The 22,111-nt window shown below is 44.2% G+C and overlaps 3 protein-coding genes across 3 annotated transcripts in view; 1 reads left to right on the forward strand and 2 right to left on the reverse strand.

Annotated features, from left to right (window-relative positions):
* Positions 1-3,279, reverse strand: part of LOC124142187 (hemicentin-2-like) — a 56,435-nt gene extending 53,156 nt beyond the window's left edge. The window contains exon 1 of the mRNA XM_046510492.2: positions 2,964-3,279. Within this exon, the coding sequence (XP_046366448.2) occupies positions 2,964-3,024 (61 nt within the window). The 5' untranslated portion in view covers positions 3,025-3,279. The remainder of the gene's footprint in view (positions 1-2,963) is intronic.
* A 2,354-nt stretch (positions 3,280-5,633) lies between these two features.
* On the reverse strand, positions 5,634-6,107 carry LOC125381954. The gene has a single exon (XM_048399336.1). It carries the CDS (start codon positions 6,105-6,107, stop codon positions 5,634-5,636), a length of 474 nt encoding a protein of 157 aa, XP_048255293.1.
* A 2,963-nt stretch (positions 6,108-9,070) lies between these two features.
* LOC124142188 lies at positions 9,071-13,505 on the forward strand. The gene is made up of 4 exons (XM_046510494.2): positions 9,071-9,245; positions 11,604-11,718; positions 12,276-12,355; positions 13,268-13,505. Exons 1-4 carry the CDS (start codon positions 9,186-9,188, stop codon positions 13,415-13,417), a joined length of 405 nt encoding a protein of 134 aa, XP_046366450.2. The 5' UTR covers positions 9,071-9,185; the 3' UTR covers positions 13,418-13,505.
* Positions 13,506-22,111: the final 8,606 nt, after the last annotated feature.

Consider the following 22,111-nt stretch of genomic DNA (forward strand, 5'->3'; position numbering starts at 1 on the left):
ATGTTATTGGAATATTGCTAAAAGCGGCGTAAAACCATACTCACTCAATTGAACAGTATTATTCCAACGGTCGTGTTATTTGGGCATAAACTAATTTATCTTCCTGAGTTATTTTAGGTTGGGAATGTGATTTCACGCTATCGTAAGAAATACCATCTCTATTTATCTAAGGGGAAGTAGGGTAGCCTAGTGGTTAAAGCGTTCGCTCGTCACGACGAAGACCCGGGTTCGATTCCCGACATGGGTACAATGTGTGAAGCCCATTTCTAGTATTTCCCGCCGTGATATTGCTGGAATATTGCTAAAAGCGGCGTAAAACCAAACTCACTCACTCACTATCTATCTAATTGATAAGAAGACGTGCTGCTCCACTGAAGCGTTTTTTTTAATCTTTAAGATAGATATGTTTTTTGTTTATAGAATGAATATACTCTTTTTTAGATGTTTCGAATGAACATTATGTGTTTCTAAGTGTCATGGTGGCGGGATTAAAACGTACATTATAAGAAATCAATGGTATTCTTTATGGAATATTGCACAGTCAGAAATGAGTGTGGACGTTGAATCGTGGGCTCTGTAGCCCTAAGTGTCTTCTTAAGTATGGAGGGCGGTTTGGTAGCCTAGTGGTTAAAGCGTTCGCTCGTCACGCCGAAGACCCGGGTTCGATTCCCGACATGGGCCCAATTCTGGTGTCCCCCGCCGTGATATTGCTGGAATATTGCTAAAAGCGGCGTAAAACCATACTCACTCACTCTTAAGTATGGAGGGCGGTTGGGTAGCCTAGTGGTTAAAGCGTTCGCTCATCACGCCGAAGACCCGGGTTCGATTCCTGTACAATGTACAATGTGTGAAGCCCATTTCTGGTGTCCCCCGCCGTGATATTGCTGGAATATTGCTAAAAGCGGCGTAAAACCAAACTCACTCTTAAGTATGTAGACGTACGATATTAATTACGCATTGTTCTAAAAGTTACGAACACATTGATTTGTGAATGCTTTGTCGTGTAGAATGGATGGTTTTTGACTACATGACAACATATGAGCTGAACATCAATACATGTGATGTATAAACATTCACAAGTCTTATGACAAATCCGCATACTTGGTGCATATCAATATCACAATGATACAAGCATTGCTACATTAAGGGTTGTAACAAAGCATTGACAGAATGTGAAAGGGTAAACGTTTATAAAACAGATGCAGTGGCTATGCCACTGATGGGCACGTGTAGCCACAGTTTTAGCTTCCATAACCTGGTGGTTTCAGAGGAAAGAAGTAAAAAATGAAATAAACCTAGATCAGTTGTTGGTAATTTGAGGAGAATAGTTACAACCACGCCAAAACCACAACATACGGTTATCTTGCAAACGCCCTGACCAGTTATCCTTCACAACGGCACAGGGATAATGCTTGCCAGATATGGCATTGTCAGTACCATTCAATATTCCAAATTAAACCCCAGAGAAAAATGTTGAAATCACATACACACAAAACATATTGTAGCGGCCATAAAATTTCCGAGTCCCTTGATGGGATTCGACCCACGGACATTCTGACACAGGTTGGACGCATTGTCCACATGACCAAAGAGGTTAACCCCGTCAGTAAGCTGACAAGGTTGGGATGCCATCTGTGGGATGACTCCACACCCAGCTACAATTTTACCTACATACCTGGGGCGGTCGGGTAGCCTAGTGGTTAAAGCGTTAGTTCGTCACGCCGAAGACCCGTCTTAGACGTTAACCATGCTTGAGGTATCATGACACAGAGAAACCAATGATCACAGTCCTGGATTAGAATCCCCATACACTTATCTTTCTACGACTTTCTGACTTTCTCGTCACGCCGAAGACCCGGGTTCGATTCCCGACATCGGCACAATGTGTGAAGCTTATTTCTGGTGTCCCCCGCCGTGATATTGCTGTAATATTGCTAAAAGCGGCGTAAAACCATGCTCACTCACTCACTCACCTACATACATACATACATCGAATTCAGTTATGTAAATACAGTAAAGTTCAGTCTTATTGGCTATATGCAGGTCAAACTACGCCCAAATGTTACTCGTCTAATTACGAATACCACGTGTTTGCTGAATGTCAGTTAAAATAAAACACGCAGACTGGCTGAACAAAAAATAACGACTCTTCAACATGGCTGACAAAAACGTGGCTTGACATTTCAGAAGAGATTATAGAAGATTGAAAAAGATAGAACACACAACAATTTGAACGTTAGTTCGGGAGGGCTTTACAACATTACAACATCTTTACAACATCATTTTATTGACTATACATCTGCAAAAATTCGAAACATGAACATGCATATTTTAAATAAAAGAAGATTCCGTGAGATGAGCTATATCTTCTCGTTACACTGTGAGAAGAGCTGGCTACTAATGATTGACATGTCAAATGCTCGTCTAGTCGGAACTCAGAGCATATGATTGCACCTACTGCCACGTGTTGTCCGGAGCCAATAATTGAAATCTATAGCTATTATACATAATTATCTGCATCAGGCGAACCGGAAACACGACAGTTGACAACCCGGAAGTGACGTTTGACAGCTATATCCCGCGACGCCATCTTGGCGTATTTGAGGTTCAGAGGAAGATTAACGTTCTTGGCAGAAAATCAATACATACAATGTCGCTGAAAAGACAATAGACAAACAGTGATACTTTTTTTCTATTTCCTGCCAGGAATTAATATGATAGGTTGTAAACTAAACGTAATTGCTTCAAATGGTGTCGATTTCGTGACATTCTCACAAGCCACAATCTAACCACATCCGACAAAGTTAAACGAGTCTGTCTTCTGAAAGGTTATAACGCAATATATACTATAAACGTTTACATTTTGGATCTTGGTTGTTTGCATGAAACTAAAAGTGGATTTGTGATTCATAAAGAATATAATCCACGAAATGTCCAGTATTGTCATGCAGCCTCGGTCTTACCTTGACAGGATCCTATTGACCAGCTCACAGCAATAAATGTCAGACAAACTGCCCACTGCATAATGGAAGTGAATCCTCTGGTGTGATTGAAAGATTTTACACTAAAACATTCAATCCTCGTCAGTTAGAACCCGACATTCTTGCAATATATTCCATCAGTATTGTGCATTGATGAACCTAACTTGACGGATTTGTCATGAGCAAAATCCCATCACCGCCAGGCGCTCAGGGAAATAGAACTGACCAGTGTTAAACACTAATGCAAAGACGTATACATCCCAGGCTTGCAATGTCAGGGTCAACTCTGTCTTTCTGAGGGCAACCGCCAAGAGGTCTGTCTCGAGATTTCCTGTGCGTTCTCTTGGTAACACAAGCATCGCTACTTGAACTTGGAGAGCTTCACGAAGAAACGTGACCCTTCCGTCCGGCGCAGCTCCCGACTTAAAGTTAGTCGTGGTAAAAGTATGCCATTTTCTTAAATGTTTTCATGATCGTGTACCTACAGGCAGAATTATATATGGATCAGAAACATTTGGCTGCAGCTTCTTAACCATTACACTATATGTAGTTCCTAACATCGTTCATTGTGGGTCAGTCTAAATTGATCGGAAGGTCAGGCTTGGGGATTGGGTCAGTCCATGTCATCGTACCCCGAGGGCGTAGGTCGTTGTTCATAATATCAATCACTGGATTGTCTCGATTATATACAGGCCTCCGTCACACAACTGGATTATTGCTGAGTGCGACATTAAACAACAAACAGACAAACAAAACAATGTGGGTAACAAATTAAGTTATGATCCGTGTACTATTGGAAATCGCGCAAGGCAACAGTGTGCTACCACATACAGACAAAGCACTAAGTCGGCTCAAGAAGCTCAAACGCGCAGTGTAGGTGAGGCTATGTGTGTTGTGTGTAGCGGTATAGTGAGTGTGTTTCATGTGCTGGGAGCTCGGCGTCGTGTGCCCGACGTAACATGGCGGTATAGTGAGTGTGTGTCACGTGCTAGTGACTCCGTGCAGTGTGTCCCACATAGCATGGCGGTATAGTGTGTGTATGTCATGTGCTGAGAGCTCCATGAAGTGTCCCACATAACATAGCGGTATAGTGAGTGTGTGTCACGTGCTAGTGACTCCGTGCAGTGTGTCCCACATAGCATAGTGGTATAGTGAGTGTGTGTCATGTGCTGAGAGCTCCATGCAGTGTCCCACATAACATAGCGGTGTAGTGAGTGAGTGTCACGTTCTGAGAGCTTCGTGGAGGGTGTCCCACATAACATAGCGTTGTAGTGACTGTGTGTCGTGTCCTGAGAGATCCATGCAGTGTCCCACATAACATAGCGGGGTAGTGAGTGAGTGTCACGTACTGACAGCTCCGTGCAGGGTGTCCCACATAACATAGCGTTGTAGTGACTGTGTGTCGTGTCCTGAGAGCTCCGTGCAGTGTGTCCAACATAACATCGTGGTATAGTGAGTGTGTGTCATGTGCTAAGAGCTCCGTGCAGGGTGTCCCACATAACATAGCGTTGTAGTGACTGTGTGTCGTGTCCTGAGAGCTCCGTGCAGTGTGTCCAACATAACATCGTGGTATAGTGGGTGATTGTCCAAACCAAATCTTGAAAAAAATGTTAATGCTTCAGATTGTTGAAAAAAAATGTATCTGCCTCAAAAAAAGACATTGTAGCAAGGTGTTTTCGTAAAAAAATATTCATGCTTTAGTTTCAATTAGAAGAAAATATCTGGTTTTGTATCCTAGGCCTCACAGAATGTGATTTTAAAATGTTTGAAATAAAGAAGTTGTATGTCTTGCATCAATGTTGGGGAAAATATTGTGTCTCTATCAAAAATCACTCTCATAGTATGAAAACATAAACAGTATATCAACACATCATATAACCTTTCTATTACATTTTGTATTTTGTATTTTGAAAGTAGATTTTGACTTCAAGTGGTTTACTTAGATCCGTAACGCAATCATATTGAGCTGTCGGACACAATTGTCCCATCATGATAAGCATCTGTGACATACATAACATCCGGTTGCTCCCTCTCTTGTTGCATCAGCAGCCCTGTGTCACACAGTATTCTCTACGTTAGCTTTATAATTGACCAGGAATGCATGGAGATGAATTACGCTCCCAAATAATGCTTATGACAAAATAGCGGTTAGGGATATACTTGTTTAAAATCTGTTTCTGGACATGTTGGACGTCTGTTTTGAAGGTGAGGTTGAGGGGAGCTGACTGTTAACCACTAGGTTTGGGGCGTTTGATGGCACCATTGTGGTTGGTGAGGGACATGTAGGTCATTTGGTTTGTTGGAAGGAGGATGTGTAATTTCGTTTTGGGTTGTCAGATGTTGAGTTGTCAAAGTCTCATAGGGATCACTGGGTATGGGAAGTTAGTGTGGGTCAGTGGGTGTGGGAAGTTAGTGTGGGTCACTGGGTATGGGAAGTCAGTGTGAGTCACTGGGTATGGGAAGTCAGTGTGGGTCACTGGGTGTTGTTAGTCAGAGTTGGTCCCTGGGTATGGGAAGTCAGTGTGAGTCATTGGGTGTGGAAAGTCAGTGTGAGTCACTTGGTGTGGAAAGTCATTGTGAGTCACTGGGTGTTGGAAGTCAGTGTGAGTCACTGGGTGTGGGAAGTCAGTGTGAGTCACGGGGTGTGGGAAGTCAGTGTGGAGTCACTGGGTGTCGGAAGTCAGTGTGAGTCATTGGGTGTTGGAAGTCATTGTGAGTCACTGGGTATGGGAAGTCAGTGTGAGTCATTGGGTGTGGGAAGTCAGTCTGGGTCACTGGGTATGGGAAGTCAGTGTGAGTCATTGGGTGTTGGAAGTCATTGTGAGTCACTGGGTATGGGAAGTCAGTGTGAATCACTGGGTGTGGGAAGTCAGTGTGAGCCACTGGGTGTGGGAAGTCAGTGTGAGTCATTGGGTGTTGGAAGTCATTGTGAGTCACTGGGTATGGGAAGTCAGTGTGAATCACTGGGTGTGGGAAGTCAGTGTGAGCCACTGGGTGTCGGAAGTCAGTGTGAGTCATTGGGTGTTGGAAGTCATTGTGAGTCACTGGGTATGGGAAGTCAGTGTGAATCACTGGGTATGGGAAGTCAGTGTGAGCCACTGGGTGTGGGAAGTCAGTGTGAGTCATTGGGTGTTGGAAGTCAGTGTGGGTCACTGGGTATGGGAAGTCAGTGTGGGTCACTGGGTATGGGAAGTCAGTGTGAGTCACTGGGTGTGGGAAGTCAGTGTGAGTCACTGAGTGTGGGAAGTGCGTGTGGGTCACTGGGTGTCGGAAGTCAGTGTGAGCCACGGGGTGTGGGAAGTCACTGTGAGTCACTGGGTATGGAAAATCAGTGTGGGTCACTGGGTATGGGAAGTCAGTGTGGGTCACTGGGTATGGGAAGTTAGTGTGGAGTCACTGGGTATGGAAAATCAGTGTGAGTCACTGGGTATGGGAAGTCAGTGTGGGTCACTGGGTATGGGAAGTTCGTGTGGAGTCACTGGGTATGGAAAGTCAGTGTGAGTCACGGGGTATGGGAAGTCAGAGTTGGTCCCTGGGTATGGGAAGTCAGTGTGAGTCACCGGGTGTGGGAAGTCAGTGTGGGTCACTGGGTATGGGAAATCAGTGTGAGTCACTGGGTGTGGAAAGTCAGTGTGAGTCACTTGGTATGGGATGTCAGTGTGAGTCACTGGGTGTGGGAAGTCAGTGTGAGTGACTGGGTATGGGAAATCAGTGTGAGTGACTGGATGTGGGAAGTCAGTGTGGGTCACTGGATGTGGGAAGTCAGTGTGAGTCACTGAGTGTGGGAAGTCAGTGTGAGTCACTGAGTGTGGGAAGTCAGTGTGAGTCACTGGGTGTGGGAAATCAGTGTGAGTGACTGGGTATGGGAAGTCAGTGTGAGTCACTGGGTGTTAGAAGTCAGTGTGAGTCACTGGGTATGGGAAGTCAGTGTGAATCACTGGGTGTGGGAAGTCAGTGTGAGTCACTGGGTGTGGAAAGTCAGTGTGAGTCACGGGGTATGGGAAGTCAGTGTGAGTCACTGGGTGTGGGAAGTCAGTGTGAGTCACTGGGTATGGGAAGTCAGAGTTGGTCACTGGGTATGGGAAGTCAGTGTGAGTCACTTGGTTTGGGAAGTCAGTGTGAGTCACTGGGTATGGGACGTCAGAGTTGGTCACTGGGTATGGGAAGTCAGTGTGAGTCACTGGGTGTGGGAAGTCAGTGTGAGTCACTGGGTGTGGAAAGTCAGTGTGAGTCACGGGGTATGGGAAGTCAGTGTGAGTCACTGGGTGTGGGAAGTCATTGTGAGTCACTGGGTATGGGAAGCCAGAGTTGGTCACTGGGTATGGGAAGTCAGTGTGAGTCACTGGGTGTGGGAAGTCAATGTGGGTCACTGGATGTGGGAAGTCAGTGTGGGTCACTGGATGTGGGAAGTCAGTGTGAGTCACTGAGTGTGGGAAGTCAGTGTGAGTCACTGGGTGTGGGAAATCAGTGTGAGTGACTGGGTATGGGAAGTCAGTGTGAGCCACTGGGTGTGGAAAGTCAGTGTGAGTCACTTGGTATGGGAAGTCAGTGTGAGTCACTGGGTGTTAGAAGTCAGTGTGAGTCACTGGGTATGGGAAGTCAGTGTGAGTCACTGGGTGTGGGAAGTCAGTGTGAGTCACTGGGTGTGGAAAGTCAGTGTGAGTCACGGGGTATGGGAAGTCAGTGTGAGTCACTGGGTGTGGGAAGTCAGTGTGAGTCACTGGGTATGGGAAGTCAGAGTTGGTCACTGGGTATGGGAAGTCAGTGTGAGTCACTGGGTGTGGGAAGTCAGTGTGAGTCACTGGGTATGGGAAGTCAGAGTTGGTCACTGGGTATGGGAAGTCAGTGTGAGTTACTGGATGTGGGAAGACAGTGTGAGTCACTTGATAGGGGAAGCCAAACCTTATTTGTAATTTTGGGACAGGTCCGACGTCTTTATGGTTTTCAAACTCCAGTTTGATCTATGAGATATGGCAAGTCGACTATCGAGGATTCAGAAGACACGTGAGCTCGTGCTGTTTTGGGCTCTTGGTTTATAAGTCTATGTCAAAGTTTAATGTTTGTGTTGCAACTTTCAGCAATTGGATTTTAAAGATTCGGAATGGATGGTCTTTGGGGGAGGTTGAACTTAAGTCAGATTTGAACCATTGAGGATTTCGATCGTGGACAGGAAGAGATTAGGGAGTCGGGAGTCCACAGTGGCAAGTTTTTGTTTTGTTTGCTTGTTTGTGGTTTAACGCCGCACTCAGCAATTTTCCAGCTATATGGCGCCGGTCTGTAAATAATCGAGTCTGGACCAGACAATCCAGTGGTTGACATCATGAGCATCGATCTACGCAATTGGGATACGATGACATGCATCAACAAATTCAGCGAGCCCGACCATCCGATCCAGTTAGTCGCCGCTTACGACAAGCATAGCCGCCTTTTACGACAAGCATGGGTAGCTGAAGACCTATTCTAACCCGGATATTCACGGGTCCCATAGTGGCAAGCGGAACGTCACTCTGTCTGGCATCGAGAACCTTGTACCGCGCTCATCGACATGACGACCTCCAGGAACAAAAGGTCATGTGAACGAAACGAAACAAAACGTTCCAAGATGTAAATCAAGCACTTTAACTCGTCAAAATAAATTCACGTGACTCATCACGTAACGACCATTATCTAACAGTAAATACGGAATGGCGTCTGATAAATTCAATATCGTCCGCTGTGGCAATGACGTGACACTCATTACAGGTTTAAAAATAACTTTAAGTTTAAACGTCAAACTTATTTGTTAATGTAACATATGTGTTGTAATTTTTTTTTAAATATAAAAAAAAAAAAATTATGTATATTTTTTATATCCTACATCACGATACTGTTACAGAAGTTTCATCATAACGGGACTTGCTGTTCAGAGCGTGGTCGTGTTGTGTGGTGACGGGTCTGACCTTTATGGTCCATCAAAACACGCCCTAATGGCCGCTGTCCGTTATTATCCTTTATTTAATGTAAATTAGACTGATTTCCTATATGTTGATAGGAAGTTGCAAATTATGATTGACGTTGTTGAAACACAAACTAGTCCGTGTGGGCTGTCGTTTATATGTTCAGTCAGACCGGTGTTGGCGAGAACGTGTATTCTGGTAGTGAGTTCTGCTGTAGAGATACGAATACCAAAGTCAGTCGGAGGTGGAGAATATCAAAACTGGAACAATGCTTCAAGTGGCGGTGTTCATCGGTTGTGTTGCTATGGTACTCTGTGACAGTCAACGGGTAGGTTCCAGTTTTTATCATGATGCTTCACCCGGACGATGTGTTTTGGAGACGTTCGACAACCATATGCATTGATTGATTTTTTCGTTGGATTCCTTTGACAAATCTTTTATGTTTTTTTATGACACATCGCTCATACAAATTAAACCAAAAGCCAAGATTCAATGCATTTTACGTGAAAAGGTTTAAAAGGCTCTTTTTAACCAAGGTGCATTCTTGTAACGTCTTCGTAAAGTCACCACCAGAAATAATATATTATATATTTTTTTATAAAGGAAGCCGCAAGTCCAAGTCACGTGGACCTTCAAAACGAAATACCGCATTCGACGTATTAAGCGCGCCGGGGGGGGGGGGGGGGGGGGGCGCTCTCAAAATTAAAAATAGGGGGCTCTTTTATTAGAATATAATTTTGGTGAGAAAAAAAGATTGAGTTGAAAGATTGTAAATTTCGTAGTTTATGCTGACAGCTTGAAATGATGCAAAAGAAAAGTCTGTGTATATTATACACCACAGATATATTTTCCTGAATTTAATTGCCCGTAATTAAGGGTGCATGTAACACACGAGTGCGTATTATACACGAACAAATAAGTCTTGTCTACGTTGATCAATCGGAAGGGGTGCTAATTGGGATTGTTCACTAGCCAATATATTAGCAAATATCGCCGTGGGCGCTTATTAGAGCGGGGCGTTTATTACGTCGAATACGGTAAGGGATCAAATGTTCTTGAAAGATTTAAAACTGGCAATGCTCTCTATCATTATCTAATAAGCAATCAAGTTATTCAGTCTTTAAAATAGTTTCTGAAGAAAGCACTATTTATTTAAAGTCACGGTGAAAACATTTCGAATAGCGTTTGCAATACGCAGATGTAACTCTCACACATTCTTTATCGTGACGGGAAGGCGTGTGGGGATATTAAGAGAACGCAGAATTAGTGATTCACTGTAGAAAATTCATATTTCTCCTTATTAATGTGTCCGTTATTTGCTGATCTCAGAAATCAGGTCATCGTAAAATATTCTATTCGTTATTCCAGTATACAATTCTTGTTTATTATTGTCAAGTAAGCGAGTGAGTTGGGTTTAACGCCGCTTTTAACAGTATTCCAGTTATATCACGGCGTGTCAGCTTAGTGTGGGAGGAAAGCCCGAAGTGATGCAGGTCTCAGACGTTTACCACTTCGGTGAAACCCACGAGCACAGGTATGGTGCTGACAAACCTAGAATCATAATCGGGGCGAACCGGGATTCGAACCCACAATCATAGGTTTCTGGCGTGCCCAAGGGACGCAACTCTGCCCAGCAAATCGCGGCGCCTTAGACAACTAGGCCACCTGTGCCCCCTATTTGTCAAGTAACAATGAAGAAATAACGAAATAACTGTCAATGTACATGTGGTCTGCAATGAAACTAAGAAGTTCCAAATATGCTACTTTATGGTTTTATATGCACACATTACTGTATAGCATATACTTTAGGCCCTTGACCTGTCAGCATTATAAATATATTTATACTTTATATATACTTACTTGACCAAGCATTTAAGGCCCACTTGCATTATCCATGAATGATAGGTGAGTAATCACGTTGACTTACTTTGTAACAAAATAAAGCCAATTTACATTTTTATTTTTTAATAATGATATCCAGGAACACCACGCGTCAAGCATTCACACATGCACATGTGCAGACCCTGGCTTCTCCGTCACCATCGGCAGGAGAAGAAGGAACAAACTGTTGATTAAACGATGCTTTTAAAACCAGGGAGATGGCGCTACGTCCTCTGCCCATATAATGCGCTGACATGGTATCTCATACACGATGTGAATAATTTTCGTAGCTTGTTCAAGTGTATATCTTACGATATCTTTATTGATAAGACTTTGTCATTGTTTAACTGCAATCCAGGGGGTCCCCAATTCCCCTTTTTGTAACCAAATGTAGTATGTTGTAGATAAAGCCATCACACACACCCCACCCCCATGTTCATAACGAACTACGGTTATTACGAACTAAAGTTAGTGATCCCTTTGAGTTCGTTATAACCGTAGTTTACTGTATGCTGTATATATGCTCATAACGAACTACGGTTATTACGAACTAAAGTTAGTGTCCCCTTTGAGCTCGTTATAACCGTAGTTTACTGTAGATGTAATGTGCAATAATGCCATTTAAGTATGACTGATTTATTCAAATTCTGATTACAATCCAATTTGATAATGCTCAATGCCTGTAACTTTTTAATCTCGGTAAAAACTGGTAGTGCACGCGGTACTGCACATCGCCTTTAAACTGAACATTTTTAAATTGTAAATTGGTGTAAACTCAGTCAATGTCCTGTTCTGTTCACTGCAGCTGTCGGACGACGCCAGCATCAACGTACTACGAAGTATCAGACGTCTCAAGACAATACAAAGGAGGAATATGGAACAGCCGTCAGAGGCTCTCAAGCAGAGGAAGGACACCGGCGGTAGGTGTATGGGTGTGGGGGTCACGGGCTGGAGGGAGGAACATGGAACAGTCGTCACAGGCTCTCACACAGAGTTGTGTAGGTGTGGGTTGATTTGAGGGGTGGGGTTGGGGTTGGGGAGGGGGGGGGGGGGGGGGGGGGGTGGATGTGTGTGAGAGTGAGGGTGTGGGTGTGATTGTAGGAGCGGGTGTCTGTGGGGGTGTGAGTGGGGGTGGATGTGTGTGTGGGGTGGGGGTGGGATGGTATGGGTGTGGGTATGAGTGTGGATATGGGTGCACGCAAGGGTGGATGTGCGTATAGGATTGGGTGAGGGTTTGGATGGTAGGGGTTTGGTTGAGGGTGTGGTTGTTAGTGTGGGTGCGCGTGTGGGTGGGTGTGGTAGGGGTTAGGGGTTAAGCGGGTACCATGGCAGCAGTTTACTGAGCAATTACACCATGATGGCGTTGATAGTGGATTGACAGACACTAAAACGGGTCTTTTTGAACACCATGTCGATCCGTGATCACTACACCCACACCAGGTTATATATCCTCAAATCCAGCTGTGCGTTGTTTCAGACCTCCTGACGTGCAACGCCTGTTCCTTCTCGAGCGAAACCAAAAACTGTGTGTACGTGGATGAAGTGTGTTCCCCGGGGGTAAGTACAGGGGGGTGTCAAGCCACACCCCGACTTTATATTCAAGAACCAAACAGATGGTGCATTAACAACCACCTGGCAGTCATTGCACGACTAGGTGTGGGGAACATAGAGACTTGGACGGTGGTTTCACACGTATTGTCAGATCACTGTAATCTGCATGTGAACCTCCTGACACTTTTAAGCATTTCTTGTTTTCTTTAAAATATAAATATTGAATTTAAACTGAAACGTGAATCATTTCTTTCGGAATTGTGGGTTCATACTGTTGAATTTGTAAAATAGTTTATCCTTTAGCCAGCCCGTTGGCTGTTGACCACGTGTCGCCATCACGTTTAAGCCACTGTACCCGCTCCCATGCTGTTCAATGTAATCTGCCGGGCAAAAGTTTGTTTGTTTGTTTGTTTGTTTGTTTGTTTGTTTGTTTGTTTGTTTGTTTTACTCTGCACTCAGCAATATTCAAGTTATATAACGGTGGTTTGTAAATAATCGAGTCTGGACCAGACAATCCAGTCGTTGAAGTCATGAGCATTGATCCACGCAAATGGCATATGGTGGCATGCATCAACCAAGTAAGCGAGCCTGACCATCCGATACCGTTTCTCGCCTCTTACGACAAGCATGGGTTGCTGAAGACCAATTCTTACCCGGATCTTCACGGGTCGCAAAAGAAAGTATACACCCTGCTTGGTGGTGGCTAGAAATGAAACAAACATGAAATAGTTATTCGATGGTGATGTATTTGACACGGGTATCCTAATTGTGTTTTGGACCCCACGCTTGCAGTGTTCCGGTGACTGTTTTCAGCCTAGTAGCGTTTCGATAATGTTTGAAATAGTTGGGTCAAGTCCAGTGTTCAAGTGCATACTTTTCTTAGCCCCACGGTTTATGTGTGTGCTCTGTTCCTCACAGCAAATCTGCGCGGACATCTGGCGGAGTGAAGGCAGGAACAGGAACTACAATGGCTGCATCAACCCCGACCTGTGCGCCATGATCAAAGAGGCCAAGGACACTACCTACGTCAGAGTGTCCTGCTGCCTGACAGACTTGTGTAACTGGTGAAGGGGACAGCCACCTCGCAGAGCAGAGAAATGGTCGTTCGCAGAACATTTTCATGTGACTAAATGTGAATTAAAGAAACTGTCGTCGATCCTTTTTTAATGTATTTTATACGCCACGTGATAGTTGTCGTTATACAAACTTACACATTCATTCCCAGATACACAGATGTGTGATGTGTGTTGTGACACTCGCCAAGGGATACCTGGCCATGTATGATGTCAGTACACCTATTACACTGATTGACTAAATAAGCTTACATTTAATCAGCTCCTAATGTGTAAGGATAAGAAAACCTTATCTTGGTGTATTGTTTATTCTAGAAATGTTCTAGCTAGGAAAACGTTGTTAGTATAATAACGATTACGTCATTTTTTCACTTAAATGTATAATAGTATTTAAATGATTATTATGTGCGTGGGTCTATGACCTTATTTCTAAAACAATAAACTTCTTCGTTTAGTACTCCTTCTGTTGTGCCGACATCACTAGACAAACATAACACACTAATGTACAAATGTAAGCAAAATACATCAGCAACTCTCTCTCCATTAGATATGTGAGAGACACAAGCAACTCTCTCTCCAATAGATATGTAAGAGAGAGACACCGGCAACCCTCTCTCTCCATTAGACAAGTAAGCGAGAAACACCAGCAATTCTCTATTCATGACATATGTAAGACAAACATCAACTCTCTCTTCCTTGGATATGTTACTCATTTTTCGTTACATATGCAAGTGAAAGACATCATCAACTCTCTCCCCATTACATATGTACGCGAGAAACATGAGCAGCTCTCTTCTTTCATCCTCCCCTGTCTTACATACACCTGCCTGTATCCATGATGGTATATACCCTACCCTGACTTGCATACACCTGCCAGTAGCCCTGGTGGGCTATACCCTACCCTGACTTGCATACACCTGCCAGTAGCCCTGGTGGGCTATACCCTACCCTGACTTGCATTCACCTGCCAGTAGCCCTGGTGGGCTATACCCTACCCTGACTTGCATTCACCTGCCAGTAGCCCTGTTGAGCTATACCCTACCCTGACTTGCATACACCTGCCAGTAGCCCTGGTGAGCTATACCCTACCCTGACTTGCATACACCTGCCAGTAGCCCTGGTGGGCTATACCCTACCCTGACTTGCATACACCTGCCAGTAGCCCTGGTGGCATACATCTTACCCTGTCTTACTTACACCTGCCAGTAGCCCTGGTGGAATACATCTTACCCTGTCTTGCATACACCTGCCAGTAGCCCTGGTGGGCTATACCCTACCCTGACTTGCATACACCTGCCTGTAGCCATGGTGGCATACATCTTACCCTGTCTTGCATACACCTGCCAGTAGCCCTGGTGGGCTATACCCTACCCTGACTTGTATTCACCTGCCTGTAGCCCTGGTGGCATACATCTTACCCTGTCTTGCATACACCTGCCAGTAGCCCTGGTGGGCTATACCCTACCCTGACTTGCATACACCTGCCTGTAGCCATGGTGGCATACATCTTACCCTGTCTTGCATACACCTGCCAGCAGCCCCGGTGGGCTATACCCTACCCTGACTTGCATACACCTGCCTGTAGCCCTGGTGGCATACATCTTACCCTGTCTTGCATACACCTGCCAGTAGCCCTGGTGGGCTTTACCCTACCCTGACTTGCATTCACCTGCCTGTAGCCCTGGTGGAATACATCTTACCCTGTCTTGCATACACCTGCCAGTAGCCCTGGTGGGCTATACCCTACCCTGACTTGCATACACCTGCCTGTAGCCATGGTGGCATACATCTTACCCTGTCTTGCATACACCTGCCAGTAGCCCTGGTGGGCTATACCCTACCCTGACTTGCATTCACCTGCCTGTAGCCTTGGTTGCATATATCTTACCCTGTCTTACTTACACCTGCCAGTAGCCCTGGTGGCATACATCCTCCCCTGACTTACATGCCCTTGCCAGTAGCCATGGTGGCATACATCCTCCCCTGTCTTACTTACACCTGCCAGTAGCCCTGGTGGCATACATCTTACCCTGTCTTACTTACACCTGCCTGTAGCCCTGGTGGCATACATCCTCCCCTGTCTTACTTACACCTGCCAGTAGCCCTGGTGGTATACATCTTACCCTGTCTTACTTACACCTGCCTGTAGCCCTGGTGGCATACATCTTACCCTGTCTTACTTACACCTGCCAGTAGCCCTGGTGGCATACATCTTACCCTGTCTTACTGACACCTGCCTGTAGCCCTGGTGGCATACATCTTACCCTGTCTTACTTACACCTGCCTGTAGCCCTGGTGGCATACATCCTCCCCTGACTTACATGCACCTGCCTGTAGCCCTGGTGGCATACATCTTACCCTGTCTTACTTACACCTGCCTGTAGCCCTGGTGGCATACATTTTACCCTGTCTTACTTACACCTGCCTGTAGCCCTGGTGGCATACATCTTACCCTGTCTTACTTACACCTGCCTGTAGCCCTGGTGGAATACATCTTACCCTGACTTGCTTACACCTTGCAGTAGCCCCGATGGTGTACATCCTCCCTGCATACCATCAGGGCTACAGGAAGGTCTATGCAAGAAAGATAGGATTGTACTATCAGGGCTACTGACAGATGTATGCAAGTCAGGGTAGGATATATACCACACAACTTAGTAGGACTTGCATATATGTACTAATAGCTCTGCTGGACTACATGCTGGCTAAACGGACGTACAACTTCATTACAAGTTGCCAAATTGGCACACACATCCCAGCAGGACTTGCGTATACATACCAATAGCTCTGATGGTCTGTATGCTGGCTAGACTTACGACGTTATACGTTGCCCTGATGACACACCCATGCAGCAGGTGGGATATGGTAGATGTGGAGTCGACGTTTTGACATGATGCAAACTGTAACTGGCCTTGCGTTCATGAAATAATGCTCTGTATAAAATGAACTGTTAATGCAGGTATTTGTTTTAAACTTTTACCAACAAATTGGCCACAGCTGGAAACAAGTGAAAGTAATGAGGAAATGTACGGTTATCAAAGTGGTATTTAGCTGGAATATTGGTGAGTATTTCTAGAGCTCGTTGGTGATATCTCGTGAATTTGGACAAGCATGCAAGGTGTCCAGAGTGAGTGAGTGAGTGAGTGAGTGAGTGTTATATTACGGCGTGTCAGATTAATGTAGGAGGAAAGCCCGAAGTGAAGCAGGTCTCTGGCGCTTACCTTACCACGCGCACTGATATGATGCTAACAAACCTAGAAACATAAGCAGGGCGAACCGGGATTCGAACCTACAATCATAGGTTTCTGGCGTACCAAAGGGAATCACGGCGCCTTAGACGACTGGGCCAGCAGTCCACCCTGTCATCATTAAATGAGTTGGTATTGACACTCTTTGAACGGCGTATCAACATGACAAAGGAGAGGAAAGCCTTTGTATATGTATGTGCTACAGGTCTTAGGCTTCAGGTATCATGGCACAAAGAAACCAATGATTACAGTCCTGGATTGGAATCCCGATAAACTTATCTTTCCACGACTAAAGAACTTCCAGACCCAATTTAACTCCTCTTAGACCAAGGGTCAACGAAATAATTAAGATGTTTCTTTGAACACAGTTTCCATGTCTTTTAACATAACAGTGTTTGCAATATTCTCTCAGGAGTAGCATCGTGAATCACGCCGAAGACCCGGGTTCGATTCCCAACATGGGTACAATCTGTGAGGCCCATTTCTGGTGTCCCCCGCCGTGATATTGCTGGAATATTGCTAAAAGCGGCGTAAAATCAAACTCACTCTCAGGAAATGTAATATTTGCTACAATACCTATACGGTAGTATAGTGGGTATGTAGTAGCGGGTATGTAGTAGCGGGTAGTATAGCGGGTATGTAGTAGCGGGTAGTATAGCAGGTATGTAGTAGCGGGTAGTATAGCGGGTATGTAGTAGCGGGTAGTATAGCGGGTATGTAGTAGCGGGTAGTATAGCGGGTATGTAGTAGCGGGTATGTAGTAGCGGGTAGTATAGCGGGTATGTAGTAGCGGGTAGTATAGCGGGTATGTAGTAGCGGGTAGTATAGCGGGTAGTATAGCGGGTATGTAGTAGCGGGTATGTAGTAGCGGGTAGTATAGCGGGTAGTATAGCGGGTATGTAGTAGCGGGTATGTAGTAGCGGGTAGTATAGCGGGTATGTAGTAGCGGGTAGTATAGCGGGTAGTATAGCAGGTATGTAGTAGCGGGTAGTATAGCGGGTATGTAGTAGCGGGTATGTAGTAGCGGGTAGTATAGCGGGTAGTATAGCAGGTATGTAGTAGCAAGGAAGGTCCAGGGTTCGATCCCAGGCCGCGTCATACAAAAAAAAACGTTAAAAGATGGTACTTGTTGTTACCCTGTCTGACGCTCGGCAAGGACTGGTCAGCTCGAGGTCAGTATAATGGGGTATTCATGTTAAACTGCGGCATGGTATCTCAGTGGGTTTGCACTATAAATCGGCATCAGTCCGGACTGGTTTCAATTATAATTTAGTTAAGTAAAGTTTATACTGGTCATACAGCATTTAACTAGATAACATACTGTATGGATGTACTACGATACAGCTTAGATTTAAATGAATAAAATCCACATACAACCAACTGAAAAGATAGTTGAAATACAGTAAACTACGGTTATAACGAACACGCTTATAACGAACTGACGGATATAACGAACTTACTTTTTTAGTCCCGACTATTTGCTGTAGTTATGTTATATATATATGCCTATAACGAACTACGGTTATAACGAACTGAGATTAGTAGTCCCTTTGAGTTTGTTATAACCGTAGTTTACTTACCTACTTTTACTTTAACCAGCAGCTACGTTTAATTATACACTGATGCATTAATCTAACACATCTTAAGAAATACAATATATACAACACTATATATAGTATATGAAATACACAAATCAAATAAACTAACCAGAGCCCCGTTCCACAAAGCGATCGTAACGCTACGAATGTCGTAAGCATTTGGGAACTATGTCGTCTTAGCGCTACGATCGCTTTGTGGAACGGGACCCTGGATTATGAAATCCTCAAAACACAAACACCGAGTTCCAAGAATATACACAGTATTCAACATCCAAAATCAGCAAGGGGATGATTTTAAGGAAAACAGTTACTATCAAAGTGACCTCCTCAAACATATGTGTAAGACTGCCTATTAGATACGCCTGACAGAAACATTTAAAACCGAATACACAATAGATACTTAGCTGACTAGGTCTGTACGGTAGAAGAATTATAAGACTTCATGACAGATGTTTTAAATTACTTGCCTTTGGTGGGGGAGTTTACGGTTCGTAAGCAAAATGGATTTCAACGTGCAGATTTCAGTCGACTGCAGGATTTGCAAAGCATGTGTACTGCCAACTGGGCGTCGACAGATATTTTGCAAATTCTTTCTTTGCTATTAATCAAGATGCTCACGTGATTTAATGCACTTGGCGGGATAAGACCCGTTTATTACAATATAGATCTTGATCATTGAGCAGATCGTCTTGATTGGGCACCGCCATTTTGTTTGAAGCAAATGCAAATGTTAAGATGTGTTAGATTAATGCATCAGTGTATAATTAAACTTATCTAGGCCCGGTTGTTCAGAACCCGGTCAGGTTAACTCCTAACCAGCCGTTAAATATTTAACCACACGTTAGTTAACCAGCCGTTAAATTACTGTTGCAGGATCAATAGATAACCATTAGGTTAGCTAACCACCCGGTTAAATTTTAACATCTTGGTTAAAGCACCGATTAGGTAAATATTATCCCAGAATTCCAAGCGTTAGTACTTCTGTCGCTGTGTCGTATCGAATAATGGCCGAAACAGCGTCAATGACTGAGGAAACTCAAAGGAAAATAAGAAAGAAAAGAAACAGGACTTTTTCTGTGGATGAAGAAAATATCATCCAGTCAATGGTGGAGAGTAATTCACAAGTACTTCATGAAAAACTGAGCAGTGAAGTTACCAATAAGAAAAAGTCTGCTATTTGGATGGCTATCACCAATACAGTTAACATGATCTGTTGATGAGGTGAAGGAGAAATGGAGCAACATGACAAGAAAGGCGAAGAAAACCTTCACCGACTACAGGCTGCAACAGAGGAAGGCCGGAGGGGGACCCCCACCATCCGAACCAAGTCAGGCTACTTCTCGAATTATTGAGATAATGCAAGATTCAGCGGGATATCAGGGGGCTTAGAATCGGAAATTCTTCCAAGTAAGTGCTTGTAACATGGTAACATATTTTATATAAGTTGACAATCTTAAAGCTTTTCTCAGTTAGCTGACTAGAATATCCAATTTGTATTTATTAAGAGTAATGAGAGCATTTACGCAAACCTTTCATTATTTATCTAATTCCGAATCTTTTTAATGCGGAATTTTATAGACCTTGGAAGGGAAGCTACTCTAATTGCAAAAAGGGACGGTACTCTAATCTCACAAGACGTACCTTCGTGGTCACACACTGCCTGTACGTTGATACTGTGGTATCCTTTCCGGTTAACGTAAGCTGGTTCATCTCTGGTCGGTGCCTGAATACGTATGTGAGTACCATCAATGCAACCTAGGACACTCGGAAAACCACCAAGGGCGAAAAATCCATCTTGAACCTGACGTATGTAGCAATCTTGTGTTGGCCATTTTATGAATTCGTTCTTCCTTTTAACCAAGGCATCAGTCACATCTACTATGACACGTGAAACTGTACTTTTGTCCACCCCCATCGTATCACCAACCACTTGAAGGAAACTACCACTTGCGTAAAGACGGAAAGCTATCATCAGTTGTTGATCGACGTTTAGAGCATGGCTAGGTTGTGTAGGGCGCTCCAAATCTTCCCTCGGTATATTGGCGATGTAGTTGATACATTCCCGCCCAAATCTGTACCTATCACGAAGTTCACTGTCTGTGTAGTTTATTAATGCAAAATTAACAGCTCGGAATCACTTCTGTTGCCTCGCATTAACCTCTGGAACCATGAAAGCGGCGCTAGGCCTAACCATGAACGCCATTTTGTTTCAAAGATAACCAAGGTGTTAAGTATTTAACGGAGGTCGGGAGGTGTGTTAACTTTAACATGTTTAACGGGTGTTTAACCAGTCGTTAAAGATAACCATGCTTTGGGAAACAACGGAGAGTTAACACTGACTTAACGGCTGGTTAAGAGTTAACCAGGTTTTGACGTTTTGTTTGTTTGTTTGTTTGTTGTTTAACGCCGCACACCAGCTATATGACGGCGGTCTGTAAATAATCGAGTCTGGACCAGACAATCCAGTGATTAATATCATGAGCATCGATCCATGCAATTGGGTGAGTGAGTGAGATTGGTTTAACGCCGCTTTTAACAGCATTCCGGTTATATCACGGCGTGTCAGCTTAATGTGGGAGGAAAGCCCGGAATGATGCAGGTCATACAGCTGGAATATTGCTGAGTGCGGCGATAAACAACAAACAAACTAACAAACAATGTGTGAAGCCCATTTTTGGTGTCCCTCGCTGTGATAGTAATGGAATATTGCAAAAAGCAGCGTAAAACCGCACCCATTCATTATAAGTTTACGGCCGTGGGATTTACCAGGTCATGGTCTATAAGGCCTACATCACTCCTCACACCTCATGAGGGGGGCACGGGTGGCCCAGTCGTCTAAGGCGCCGCGATTCGCTGTGCAGAGTTGCGTCCCTTGGGCATGCCAGAAACCTATGATTGTGGGTTCAAATCCCGGTTCGCCCCAATTATGTGTCTAGGTTTGTCACCACCATACCCGTGCTCATGGGTTTCACCGTAGTGGTAAATGTCTGAGACCTGCATCACTTCGGGCTTTCCTCCCACATGAAGCTGACACGCTGCGATATAACTGGAATACTGTTAAAAGCGGCGTTAAACCCAACTCACTCACTCACACACCTCTAATGACGTCGTCCCGGGACATTATGAAACCTGTGGGTGAATGTGGGTGGCCCAGCGGGCGAGGTTGACTTCTACCTCGTCAGCGAGGTCCTTGAGTTTTAATTCAAGATTCGCCTGATCAGGTCCCTTGGTTGGTCATCACCAAACCTCTATTACTTTTTTCCTTTAAAACAGTTGCAGTCGAAAGTACAAAATCTTGCTCCCGCCGTTCTCTTAAAAAATGTTTGTTTCTCAAATAAAACCCGTTCTGGTGTATTCATCCGAGGTATGGGGTTGGCATAAAGGGGAGGCATTGAAACAGTTTCATGTAAAATATTTTAAATATGTTCTAGGTGCTGGCAAATCTTCAACTACTGCAGCTACTGAGTTTCACTTTCTCCTGGTATGTCAAGCTTACAGACATTTACGTGATAAATATTTGCCATCTTTCTACTCTGTACACCCGAATGACCATAAGTGTAGATCTTTTAACTTCATCTAATGATACTATGTTATGTAACCTGTCGACATATGTTTATCACGCCATGTCACATAGAAACGGAATTGTTAGTTAACAACCACGTCACCTACATGTAAATACGCATTGTACTATAGGCCTGTGGCCTTTTAAGCACTGAATAAAACTGATTGAGACTGTAGTGTTCCATATCTTTTTTCAAAGTTAAATGAGCATTCAAATTTAGATTTTACTCCACTATAAAGTCAACTTTCGCAATTGAACCATATTTGCTTCAAATACTCCAA

Source organism: Haliotis rufescens, unplaced genomic scaffold, assembly GCF_023055435.1.
Source record: "Haliotis rufescens isolate VD_foot unplaced genomic scaffold, xgHalRufe1.0.p SCAF_2, whole genome shotgun sequence".
Classification (NCBI taxonomy): domain Eukaryota; kingdom Metazoa; phylum Mollusca; class Gastropoda; order Lepetellida; family Haliotidae; genus Haliotis; species Haliotis rufescens.

Bases quoted from the DNA above. Each gene is read 5' to 3' on its own strand.
- LOC125381954 (XM_048399336.1), bottom strand. From the start codon at position 6,107: ATGACTCACACTGACTTCCCACACCCAGTGGCTCACACTGACTTCCCA.
- LOC124142188 (XM_046510494.2), top strand. From the start codon at position 9,186: ATGCTTCAAGTGGCGGTGTTCATCGGTTGTGTTGCTATGGTACTCTGT. The intron at 9,246-11,603 runs GTAGGTTCCAGT...TGTTCACTGCAG, and splicing joins TACTCTGTGACAGTCAACGG to CTGTCGGACGACGCCAGCAT. The intron at 12,356-13,267 runs GTAAGTACAGGG...TGTTCCTCACAG, and splicing joins ATGAAGTGTGTTCCCCGGGG to CAAATCTGCGCGGACATCTG.